Source organism: Amphibalanus amphitrite, unplaced genomic scaffold, assembly GCF_019059575.1.
Source record: "Amphibalanus amphitrite isolate SeventyFive unplaced genomic scaffold, NRLGWU_Aamphi_draft 000746F_arrow, whole genome shotgun sequence".
Classification (NCBI taxonomy): Eukaryota; Metazoa; Arthropoda; class Thecostraca; order Balanomorpha; family Balanidae; genus Amphibalanus; species Amphibalanus amphitrite.
The window spans coordinates 309,458-322,182 of NW_024882240.1; the positions used below are offsets into that span (position 1 = coordinate 309,458).

The window sequence follows — 12,725 nt, forward strand, 5'->3', positions numbered from 1 at the left end:
ATATGCATGAGACATTCATTAGGTGCTTGCAATACATCGATCTGTCAGTCTGGGTATTGCAAATTATCCCGGGTTTGGATTATCTCACTCCAAATGACTACATCCAAGCAGCCTCATTCAATTCTCATTTCCATTTCATGCTGCAAGTCCAAAAAAAAATCCCAGCCAGTAACAGACTACCATGTGAACATTCTACCACGTGGCACGTCGTCACGTTTCCATCCTACCTTGACGTCCCTGTGCATCTTGCCCATGGAGTGGAGGTAGGAGAGGCCACTGAGCGTCTCTCGACAGACGCAGGCGATCTGCAGCTCCGTCAGGGGACCGGTGACTGAAACAAACACACAGAAAGGAGCAGGGTCAATACAGCCAGACATACAGGATGATCACAGATCGACAGCCAGAAACGGTTGTCCACCAACTCGACGGAAAAATCGCGGCTATTCAGTACCCAGGTTCAGTACACCGAAAACGTCAGTCACATTTAGTTTTAGGGTCTTTCGATAAACGTTAGCCCGCTCAGAACCAACGTCCTTAGCCTATGTTTCGTTTCTCTACCCCCAAATGTAGGTGTCAGCCGCTCTACATTACTACCCGTTCGTTTAGTCGGATCCCGTTTATAACTTACTGTGATAAATGTCTTGCAGCGATCCGCCGCCACAGTACTCCATACAGATCCAGAGTTTGTCGCGGCGGAGGTAGGAGCCAAAGTACTGCACGATGTTGGCGTGCCGGCAGTCCTTCATCATCACTATCTCCTGCTGGATGATGCTGAAGTCGTCACCTGACGGGCGAGCAAAAAGAGTGAAAGGTCGGAACGGGTGTAATTGGATAACATTGTGAATAAATAGATGATACATAAAAATAATGATTGCTAATTGAATTAATGGCGGTGTTTTGGCTTCGGCAGGGAACCAGCTTTGCTAAGTTAATGAACTAAAAATAAATCCATTAATTTACATTAGCTGGTCGTTGTGTCAGCGTGCGACGAGGCTATGTCAACCCGCAGCCTTCTTTGCAATAACGTCCCTCCCCCCCTCCCATCCCGTCACGCGGTGTCACTCAGCGCCGACCGTCAATTGAGCCGTGACGTCACAGGCTCGGAGGGCAGCCGTCAGTGTCATTGTCAGTGTCCGTCACCCCCCCCCCCCCCCCATCCCGGTACTGTTTTATTCTGCGTCACACGCCTCTGTACACAGACCGACCAGCCACACAGCGGCCACAGAGGCGCCGGCGACACTGAGGCCCGATAACGCGACACACAGCGGACGGATTTTAACGATCAGTATTGTCACCCAACAACGCGCCCGGCAGTAAATATGGCCGACATAAAAAAGATCAATATCATAAACGCTTTACAGAGGTTAAAGTCAGGTTACTCGTCACTACCACTATTCGGTATCCGATATATTGGAGCGTATTAGGTGGTCAATGATTGAATCCCAAATCCACCGGCGCCGTCTTCTGTGACGACTAACTCCCTGTGTACTAGCGTCGACCTTCTCTGGCTGATGTCACCACGCGGCAGGATCTGAGAACTCCGTCGATGCACGGAAGCGGCTGGAGGGGCGGACGCCGGACAGCACTCCCACTTTGCTCGTCAGTCCGCCCCGTGTCTGAACGTGTGCTGGGGTTCGTTACGTTCATCTGTGAGGCGGCTCTGCTGAACCTTCGGCGGGCTCGGAAGAACATAACAGGACAGGCGCCACTCGCGTGCAACATGGCATTCAAACTGAATCAGCTCGTCTGAAATGCATGACAGTGGTACGGCTAGCTAGGCAGCACGCCGTTAGTTCTAGTTGACTCGTCATTAGTTCTAGGGTGGCTCGCCCTCCGTCGAGCCACACCTTAGCGTCAATCGGTTTCACAGCTGTTAGTCGCCACAGCGTGTTAGTCACCAGCCGCATTTACACCGACCTCTGGTCATACTCACGATAGTAGGTATTGGCGGAGTCAAGCGGGCTGGGATAGAAACACAACGGTCGGTAGCAGACGATATGAGCTGCATTTGGAAAATGGCAAGCGGGAGTCGTTATTGAGAGTTTACTTAGGTGCGTCGAGCATAATCCCTATGTCGATGCCATGGACAGTCGAAAATCGGAAGTGCATTCTAAGAAGAATAAAAATGGAAGAGGAATAAAAATGAAGAAACTTTTGCATGAAGAAACTCATTTCCGGTGTTAACGAGCTGGATAAATGAAACAACAGCCGCTCGAGTGATCATGCAATATGCATTATGCAGGCCACAACACAGGCGGAATATATTTAAGATATCGGTATGGCATGAGATGTTACACAGCAATTATGTCATGCACAATGCACAATGCACATGGCTGACAAGTCAAAGCTCAGGCATCCCTAATGAACCGACATAAACAAAGCTAAGCTGTTATTGTTTAACGAGATGACCATAACTGCGTAGTCATATGTTACGAATAACCCTGTTAGTCATACGCGGCAAGCTCGTAAATGAATCTGCCTAAAAAAGTTGCTAGCACAAAACCAACGGGGCTACGCGCAAGCTAGGTGAATCGCATCTAGGTGTTTATTGCAAACGCATAAATCTTCCAAAACCCGCGAGGTCAGACGCTCGAAAAGTAACGCTCTTTATCAAAACTATCAGCACGATGAGCTGCTCTTTACGGCCCATTCCCTAATCTGACCGTAAAAAAAAACCCTCCGGGGTGTCTAAATACAAGGGGAAGACGATCACGGGACAAAGCGCCACACTGGACACACGAAAATCCGGCTTGGTCGCGCCGCTGACGGGGCGACGCGGCACGCTAGGGGAGGGGGGGGGGCGGGGCTATCACACAGTATCCGAGGCAGCCCACGGGCGCCCCGGCCTGCTCACCCGGTCTGGGCGCCCCGGCGACCGGCCCCCACGACAGTCGGGTCCACGTCTCTGCACCCGGGCAGAAGGTGGGTCAGAGCAGAACACAGCACGGAGACAGAGAGGCAGGGTGGAGGAGAGGAAGAAAGGGCGAGGAACGTGGAGACAGCATAAGACGATCCAGTGAATCTGCACCTAAACAGAGTGATTTAGGTAGATATCTTTCCATATATGGATATCAGGAAATTCAGTATTATATCGATAATGATAATAAGGCTAGCCCCCCAGCTACGGTGTTATAATGATGGCATTATACCTTCGTTACCGGAAGATGGAAACGTCAATCAATGAACAGTGAACCGCTAAAAAGTACTTACAAATGATGAACATTCAATACCTAGGATTTTCAAAAGTGCAGCGACTGCACGATATCCAATGGTGAGAGAAGATAACGAAGCTTTGATGACACGCAAGTCCCAAAGGTGTGCTTTACAAGCCATGCAAAAGAAAATCTGAACCACGGTGACCTCCTTAACCCTCGCCCGTAAACGGCGATCTGCCACCTTCGCCCATGCAGGGGGGGGGGGGGGTTGGTGCGACCCCCCCTTGGCGTTTGAAAACGGAGCGTCGTAGAGCTTAGCGGAAAAGACCAACGGATTGCTCTCGCCGAGATCTCGCGATTGGTGGTATATTTTTTGGTCCTAGGTCAACATTTGACCTACTTTTGACCGGTCAAAGGTCAAATTTTCGGAAAAATAGACTTTTTTCAACTTTCCGCGGCGATTGCGGCAGAACGGTGGGAGGATATCGACTTGAAACCTTCACTATCGTGTTCCTTGATCAATTCTCTATCGTTTGGTATGTATTTCGTTTCCCTAGCTCTAAAAATGGCGCGTTGGGAGCGCCGGAAGTCGGCAAGGTCACAGTCGGCGGCAGAAATTCGAAAAATCAAAATTTAAATTTTTGAAATCTGATTGTATTTTTGGATTTGGGAGGTCCATTTGCTCCCTATAGAAGCTAATATTGCTGCATATTCCCATTGAGGTGACAAGAATTAGCAAAATAGTGGTTCGGGCGCTTTTCAAAAATAGTACCGGACGCTGTTCCTCTTGTGACGTCATAGCTCCGTGACCTGACCTGACCCGGTCAAGTTTCTTATACCATATGATAGCCAATACTTGCCCCAACATGCATGGGAAGTTTCATCACGATCCATCAACCGATGTCCGTACCACCGGCAGGAAACCTCGGGCGTTGGCACTCAGTTTGTGAAAATCCGGCCGGAGGCTGTTCCCTTTGTGACGTCATAACTCCGTGACCTGACATGACCCGGTCAAATTTTTTTTAATCAAAAGATGCGCAAGGTTTGCCCCATAAGGTACCCAAAATTTGGCGGCGCTGCGCGCCGCCGTTTTTGCACTATTTCCGAAAAGCCTCAGGGGGGGGGGGGGTTGCACCACCACCCCCCCTACATGGGCGAGGGTTAAATCCTCGACGAACAGTGACTAAAGAAAGTGACTAAAGAGAACAATAACCGAATAATGCAACGTCGTTCACCAAAAGCCAGGCTCATCCACGGGCATCAGCTACGGCCCGGGTTTCGATCGTGACAAGTCAGTCGATCCGCATGTGTCACAAACTTAGCGTAAGTTAGGGCAAGGTCCAGCTACGGGCGGAAAATGACTGCGTCCGCTTCCGTTCCAAATGTCGTGATACGGGACGATGTCACATCACGATTTTTGACAACGATCATGCGAAAGCTAAAATAGCACGGATGGACTTTGTGTTGGACTGACTACCAGCATTCCAAATTACGTGCACGTGGTGCCACCACGTTGCCCCAGACCGAACCTCGAGCCGGCAAAACTCGAGATCAGAATGTCGATCTGCGGCTAAAGCCACCGCCACGCCACGCGGCCGTACACGCGTCAGGAGCAGCATGCAAACCGGTGTCCTTGAGAGGCTACGACGCACCGCGCCGGGAAACATCTACAAAAGTGGCTACCATTGCGATCTGTGTGAGCCGAGCAAATTCCCCAAAACCACGTTTAAATGATTTCTCGATGTCTACGAGAGCAAAATGAGTGAAATTATGAAAGATGAATTAGCAACGCTAAGGTGAATGACTGTCCCGTGTACGAGATCGAAGCAAGTGTCAGTCAACTGGCAATTGAGGCACCCAGCAGAGCAAGACCAGATGATAATGCTAATAATTTGATGGAACCTTGTTAGCAAATAGCAGTCACATGTGACACAGATGTAGAGAACACCATGTGGCAGGAGTGCTTCAAAAGATGACCCTATTTTTCGTGAGCTTGTCATGGCACATCTGCATATGTGCTGAGACAGTGGACACATAAAACTAGAAAATGTAGCCATTTGGTCCACATCACCAGACTCTTCATGGAGACAGCCCAACACTCAACAGTTCACAGGACCCAATTGCTAATTAAAGTCTGATGTGATCTTAGGGCACCCATGCTTCTGAGGTCACCTGTGCCCAGTTAATCAGAGTTTAGCTGGGACCAAGGCAGGTCAGAACCAGCACTCACCTGGCTGCAGCTTGATGACCTTGATGGCGGCCGGCTCATTGGTGGACAGTCTCGTAGCCTGAGGGCAATGGCCAGGTCAGGGGAAGGACAAAATAGGTAAAGGTAATACTCCCCAACACCCAGGCGCAAAGTATTGGATGTGTAGAGCCCATATTGTAGATGTGCAGCACCCATATTGGAGTGGCAATAACATTTAAAAGAAAAAAATAATGATAAGCCCTAAAACCACATAAACTTGAGCTAAATCAATGGCTTCATTAGGTACAAATAGGAAAAGGGTTTCATACTGTTAAGTATTCACACATAAAAATAAAGTTAAAATACCTTATAGACATCTCCATAAGTTCCACTTCCAATACGCTGAATTATTTCATAGTCGTCCTGTGGGTTTCTTCTGCTGATGTCCGAACTGACACTGGAAGATGTGGCCATGACAACCACAACTAAACCAGCTGTCTTCTATGACCTACAAAACACAAACACAAACCTTGATTGCATGGGTGCCAGGCCAAGGATTCAGTAAATGTGTTGATTCAACTGATGCAGGACAAAACAAATTGGGCTGAAAATTTACGTTACTTACTTCAAAGCGTATCAGCATCAGTATAAAGGCACATGATGACCAGGTTTGACATAGTTGAAGTTTATATCAAATGCCCTAGTTATGAATGTTGTAAATAATTATTTTCAACCAATGAATAGCTAAATAGCATTGAAAACAACCTAATTGTTATGTTTGGAATTTGGATAGACATCACAATTTTCTCTTAACCAAGCTCCAAAAGTTAGAGAGCAATGTATGATCATAAAGAACATGAAATATGCAAAGCAAAGGACCTTAAATAAATACAAACCATATAAATTGCCAAAAAGAGGCCGTAATAACATATAACCTCCAAAACACTCACAACACGCCGTGCTTGCTATGTTTTGTGTGGCGGCGCCGAATTGAGGACAAATACTCAAGGTTTCGAAATGAGAAAGCAAGTCTACAAATAAAACCATAATAATGACGTCACTGGTATTTTGAAATTCAATAGCGCACGTGTCTGACCATACAACATTTGGATGATAAAACATTGAGAATCAAGCATTCCATGGCTCTCTTGCGATAAATACCCTCTATGTTCAAATTTCACCTAAGGTTATCGGCTAAGCCTCCAGAGGACAAATACCGTCAACATGGACATCATTAACCCGCGCCCCGTAGGGCTACCGGCGGACCCTACCACCCGTAGGGGGGGGGCCGTTTCGGCCCCCCCCCTAAGATCTCGGAAAGTTACCGGCCGATTTTCAAAATTCAAACGGCGTTCGATAGCCCCACCCGGGAACTACCTTGTGACCAAATTTCATTGACCTAGGTCAAACCGATGACGTCACAGGTCAGGTCAAAGGTCAGATTTTCACCGTTCACAGGCAATTCAAGAAATGTGCTGTGAAAGCGAGTAAATTGGTAATTTATTGAAAACCATCGATGGTACATTGTTCGTCAAACACATACTTTGCTATCTGAGGTCACTGATACCAGGTCAGGTCACAGCGAGGTCAGGTCACCGGGGGTCACAATATGAATGTGTCGTGTGATACATGTTTTATGGTCCATTTTACATGACAAATGCGATTATGTGGGTTAGGCAGCCTTTGGGGCCAGCCTAGGTCACGTTTTGGTGAAGGTCAGGTCAAGGTCAGGTCAAATTAGGTCAAATTTCAAAGTTGATATTTTTGCATAAAATGGGTATTGATTCGATGCAGCTCGTCACGGGGAGTCTAATGGTGGTCTTTGTTTTGCTCTACGAGTTCTAGAATTGCCAAAAATTGAGTTTGAAAATTTGACGTCATCATTTTTGAACAGTTTTTACGCTATAACTTGGCCAAAAAACGAGGTATCGATCTGAAATTTGGTATGTAGATAGAAGACGAAAGGCACTATCACATATATTCCGGTTTTTTCGAAACTCAAAAAACTTTTTGGATTTTTTGGCGAGTATATCCAAAAAAAATGCTTTTTTGATTTTTGGGGGTCAAAACTCAAAAATTTCAAAAATTCGAGATAGCAGTTTTGTAGCCCTGTCAATTCTACACCTTTTATGTCTTGATCATTTTTCTGTATCTTCAAAGCTGTAGTCCTGACAGGTCTTCTCGCGAAGGTCTTTTTTCGGTCGAAAATGACAGAACATGACGTCACTCTGACGTCATTTGTGGCAAACCTATCATAGCCTCTGGTAAAATTTTTGGTCACAATGTGTAAAATTGATGCCCGGAGGGGTCCTGCAAGTTTGGTGGCGATATCTCCAGCCGTTTAGGAGATATCGACCGAAAAGGACAGGGGGGGCCGTTTCGGCCCCCCCCCTACGGGGCGCGGGTTAAAAAACGCTTCTACAATCACTGCACACAGCACTGTGTCCGTCTCATCGAAATTTGTCGCATATGTTATCATTTAATCTGTAAATAACCTTGATCTGATGAGACTCTTGAAATAAAAGGTCAGCTTGAAAATCTGACCTAGGTTCAAGGTCATAACCTGACGGAAACAGTCAGGGTAACAGTAATCCTGCACAGCAATCGATCCGCATTGTTGACGAACAAATCTGAGATGGATTTTCATCGTTTTAGCATGTCTTCCCTGATGACTGATTATGGGATAAACTATGGATATCAAAATGACGCTCAGATCATTTATTACATTACCGACAACACAGTCACAGAGCACACACGATGTGTCCATACTCTCGTCCAAACGTAGCACGAAGAACAAACGCCACCGTCCATCGTGTATGACAGCAAGTCCTGCCGAATGCCGATCTTGCAATTCGAAAGAAATTAGCTGCAGAACAGCCCTAGTACGCTGGAGAAATGACAAGGAACTACAGTCTCGCTTCACCTGCTACTTGAAGGCCACTCGATCCCGTAAAGAAACACCAAAACGATCGACGAACACGGAACAAGTAACGTCACCGATTGGATTGAGTAACATCACGTCAGCGTTGAACGTAACGATCCTTAATACAGTCTGCCGCGCCGACGGGACATCTTCTGACGCGCTTTCACCATCTCTTTATGCAGGCTCGCCATGGCACCGGTACAGGAGATAGCTGAGCCCACCGCACACGGACCGATACACGCCTCCTTCGGCACCTTGGAGTTGGAGGTTTCCAGCAGTACGGCGCATATCAGACAGCCCCCGAACGCCCCACCGCAGGAGATGAAGTTTGGAGATACCGCCAGCATGATGTCGTTGGTGATCCGGTGACGCCGGTGGAAGTGACTGAGGAAGCCTCTGCTGCTGCGCCGCACGGGGTAGGTGGCGCTGCGGTGGACGCTAGGGTGCGCCACGGGACGCGGGTGGCTACGGCCGGCTGAGTATCTGTTCTCGGCAGGGTAGACGGCAGGATCGGGGGTTTCGGGGTAGGTGGCGCTGCTGTCGACGGAGCTGGCTTCTCCGGACCGGTGGACACGCTGAGACGGATGAGGTCGGTCGGCTGGGCTGAACTGGTGAGCATTCCCCGATCGGCGCGCAATAACTGTCCCAGGCCGGTGCGGGCCAGTAGCAGAGACTCGCCGTCCGCCAATCCAGCGCTGAGCTCTCAGAGACCGACTCCGCGGAGCCCAACGGGCCGGCCCAGGGCGGTGGTAGCTCGGACGCACCTCCCGACTCCGCCGCCTGGCGCCGCCCCTGCCCCAGGCGCAGCTCTGCCGGCGCGCCTCCACCGTGCAGCGGAGCGTGGTGCCAATCCGGGGACAGCGCACGGCGACCGTCAGCGGCCCGGCGCCCTGCAGTGCCGCCACCGCCGGCAGAGAGCGCTCGGTGTAGGAGCGTCTCACCGGCTCCCCGGTCAGCGGGTCGGCTCCGGTCAGCTCCGCCCGCCAGGTGGCGCAGCCGGCGGCCGACAGACGGCTCCGCAGCTCACTGCGCTGGACAATCAGCGCCGGCGGCGGCTCGACAGAGGTCTGTCCAGGACGGTACACGCCGGTCAGCAGCCACGGAGAGGCGCGCAGCACCAGCAGTTGTGGAGCCGGAGTCGGCGGCGCCGGCGCCCAGCGCGCCACCAGGACTGAGACGGGGCCGGCAGGGGCCTCCGCAGACCCTCCGCCGCCGGTGGTCGGAGACTGGTGGATTTTCTGCGACAACACGTCCCAGCTGTTGCTGATGTTGTAGCCGAAGCCGTTTATGCCAGGGTCGAAAAACAAATTAGACGCCTCTGAGGTCTCCATCTCATGCGAAAGCAGATTTCTTCCCGACACCGCAATACTGGTGGTAATTATTTTGAATTTACGACCGAACCGTTTATCGGCTGAACTTCTCACATCTATTCCCGGCGCAAACCAGATGGCCTTCCTCCATCCCTCTGCTTCCTTCCTCCGAACTCCCTCCTCCAGCAGTTGAGCGTCCTGTGCCAGTACGGCCACATCCTCTCCAGCCTGCTTCATCCAGCGGTGCAGCCGGATCCAGTCCTCCCCTCCCGCCACCACTAGAGGCTCACCCAGCCTCCTCAGACCCGTCACTCGCAGAAGAGAGGTCGTCAGGTCATCAGAGACAGCGGGGCAGCGCGCGGGATGGCGCTGGAGCTGGATCACCCGGCGGACGCCCTCCGAGTGCAAGTAGAGCAGCGCAGCGCGGTACTGGAGGGTGAGCGCCGGGTCAGCAGCGGGGCAGCCGAGGTCAGCCGGGCCACCGAGGTCACCTGGCGGAGAGTACAGAGTTAGAGATGTGCCAGACGGACATACGTGCCGAAATATGAGCCAAAACGTAAAACACAACCGGTCCCGAAGGTTCGTAAGGAATGGACGAAACATGGAGAAATAATGACTAGCCCCGCGTTCGATGTCTCTCGGACGACGGAGATTCTACGCCGTCCAACCAATCCCGTTCAAGGTCAGCGGGGGCTCGGCTGCGGTTATGGAACGTGATTGGCCGGACGACGTAGAATCTTCGTCGTCCGAGAGACATCGAACGCGGGGTAAATCACCGAGTAGAATAATGAGTATATCACGGAGTGGGTAATGTCTATGTTCTGTTTTCCTTACTCTGCTAGAAAAGGCAAGACAATAAACGTTGTTTGTGAATATGCTGATGATTAACCCCCGCCATACTGGTGGTCCGAGTTTTCCGTGTCGTGCTGGGGGGTGGGGTGGTGGAAGGGGCGTTTTCACGCCCCCCCCCCCCGTCTAAATCGGCTCCTGGGCCACGTAGAGACACGCGGTAAGCGGCATTCGAAAGAGCCTAAAAAATAATGAGGAAAACAATTCGGCCATTGTTTAGGTCAGGTCAAAGGTCAGGTCGCCAGAGGTTATCAATGGTCAAATTTTGCCTATTTCAACAATTTTCGAAAACCCGGCGCATAACTCGGGAACCAATAGAGCTAGAGCGCCGCGCAAAACCGGATTCGATAGCTCTTTCAATTCTCTTTCGCCTACATGTCCTCAGATTTGACCTCAGGTCAACGGTTTAGCCTCCAGAGGACAAAAACTAAAAAAAAAAACGTTCTTACGAAAAACATTTTTCCCCATTATAACTTTTGACTCAAGAGAGTCACAACATTACTTTTGCCAGCATCGTGTTTCTCTCGTCGAGACGCGTCGAATGAACAAAAACAAAACTTTGAAAGGTCACTCTGAAATATGACCTCAGGTCAAGGTTATGACCTGACCGGGAAAGGTAATGTTGCATATCAGTCGATCCGTAGCTTCGAGCTGGACACATATGAGGTGTTTTCGCCGCTCTAGCATGTCTCTATCAAAAGTTATTTTATTGTCAAAAAACTGCTAAGGACCTTTCATGACCTGAGATGACCTCAGGGGCACAAAGAGGGGTCACGGGTGCAATTTTCCGATTCAGTGTGTCATTTTTACCCATAAACTAATGTTTGAGAGTGTTTAGAACGAAGTTCATCCAAAAGGGGCGCATTTCAATTTTCTCCCATTGATATACAGGTAAAAGAGAGGTCGCAAACTTTACCTGACCTTAGGTCACAGATATCAAAATTCCGAGATATATATTTTATACATACTGTTACTTTTATCAATCGCCGAAGGCTAGCGATCGTTCAGTCGGTTTAGGTATAGCGAGCATTCTAACTTTTTATGAGGTAAGGTCACTTGACGTGACCTGGTGACCTGACCTTGAGGCTTGGACGACCCGGGTCTAAGATTTTCACAACATGTGCAGATAGATTTATAAACAGGTGTGCTAGAAACAGTGGCATATTCTAAAAAAACTGGGGGGGGGCGTAAAAACGACCCCCAAGCACGGCACGGGTCAACAAAATAAAAATATATGGACAATAAAAAATGTTACTTTAAAAACGTGGGCCAAAAAAGCGAAAGAGATGTTACAATTGAATGACGACAAACTCCAAATATCCTTATAGGAACGGACTGTAAAAAATGCGATGCCATCCAAGCCCTATGCCTCAAAATATGACTATCAAGCAGTTGCCATCCCAGTCATACATAGATATTAATCATACGCCTCACCTTCCAAGGCACTGCATGTCTGTCCAGCGAACACCAATATGATGAGAAGAACAAGCACGCCCCACCATGACATCTTGCGGCCCGCTCCACTCCTGAAACAGATCGGACGACTGATCGGCCAAATTTACTCCATCTTGTCCCCCGCAATACACTGCCTATATGATACCGCCGACCTGGCTTCTCACACTGGCGTTTCTAGTCGGCTCAAGGGGATCCGTGAATGTCCCGCCCTGCTGACCCTCAAACGCTCCGCCCAGTTCAATGTTACCTCTCCTACCAATGCGACACCTGCGCCGATTGGGCCGCATAAATTAAACTCCCCGTACCCCGGAACCATACCCCTCCCGTGGGAAAGGCTATTCGGGAAGGATTCAGCACTTACTGACAAACAAAGCTGTTTTCCGGGAAGCGTTGCCTTCTTTCAAAAGGCATCCTGCTGGGATAGGAATTTACTGGTGAGTGGTGACTGACCCAAAATCGGCATTCACCTGCCATTTAAACGTTTTCATGCGTCCCCTGCTATTTTTATGCGGTGGGTCACGTCGGCCGATGCTTTTCGGGGTCAGCGTATGTACACCAGGACAAATACTACAGCAAAAAGACGTGGGACCACCACCCAAACGACTACATACAACTATTGTAGGTAACTGATCTCGTAAATAGATGATGATCGACTGAGTGCTGCTCCTTATTATTATTTTTTAGTACCTTTCTTAGGCACAGTGCGATTGCTAATTCTTTATATATTACGATGCAATGTAAAATTCACTGCCATCTTCATTTTTATTGCGCTCTGAGGCCCGAAAGAGTTTATGGGGTCGAGTCTACACCGGCTCTCTCCGCACAACACTGAGCACATTAGCAAC

At 49.4% G+C, this 12,725-nt stretch overlaps 2 protein-coding genes across 11 annotated transcripts in view; both read right to left on the reverse strand.

The window, feature by feature from the left end:
* LOC122365529 (mitogen-activated protein kinase kinase kinase kinase 5-like) overlaps window positions 1–6,326 on the reverse strand; it is a 49,948-nt gene extending 43,622 nt beyond the window's left edge. For 7 of the 10 annotated variants that reach the window (XM_043336811.1, XM_043336807.1, XM_043336809.1 and 4 more), the window contains exons 1-5: window positions 6,294–6,326; window positions 5,710–5,851; window positions 5,386–5,443; window positions 629–784; window positions 228–331 (exon numbers count right to left, since the gene is read on the reverse strand). In XM_043336811.1, coding sequence (XP_043192746.1) covers window positions 228–331; window positions 629–784; window positions 5,386–5,443; window positions 5,710–5,817 — 426 coding nt within the window. In that variant the 5' untranslated portion in view covers window positions 5,818–5,851; window positions 6,294–6,326. Of the gene's footprint in view, window positions 1–227; window positions 332–628; window positions 785–5,385; window positions 5,444–5,709; window positions 5,852–6,239 lie in introns of all 10 variants that reach the window. The other 3 variants (XM_043336808.1, XM_043336803.1, XM_043336810.1) reach the window with 3 other exon arrangements.
* Window positions 6,327–8,040: 1,714 nt separating this feature from the next.
* LOC122365518 lies at window positions 8,041–12,077 on the reverse strand. The gene is made up of 2 exons (XM_043336784.1): window positions 11,860–12,077; window positions 8,041–10,067 (listed from the first exon to the last, which is right to left on the reverse strand). Exons 1-2 carry the CDS (start codon window positions 11,930–11,932, stop codon window positions 8,386–8,388), a joined length of 1,755 nt encoding a protein of 584 aa, XP_043192719.1. The 5' UTR covers window positions 11,933–12,077; the 3' UTR covers window positions 8,041–8,385.
* Window positions 12,078–12,725: the final 648 nt, after the last annotated feature.

What these genes read in the sequence shown, in the direction of transcription:
- LOC122365518 (XM_043336784.1), bottom strand. Translation starts at nt 11,932, where the DNA reads ATGTCATGGTGGGGCGTGCTTGTTCTTCTCATCATATTGGTGTTCGCT. An exon ending in GACATGCAGTGCCTTGGAAG is followed by an intron (nt 10,068 to 11,859) that starts GTGAGGCGTATG and finishes ACTCTCCGCCAG; the next exon opens with GTGACCTCGGTGGCCCGGCT.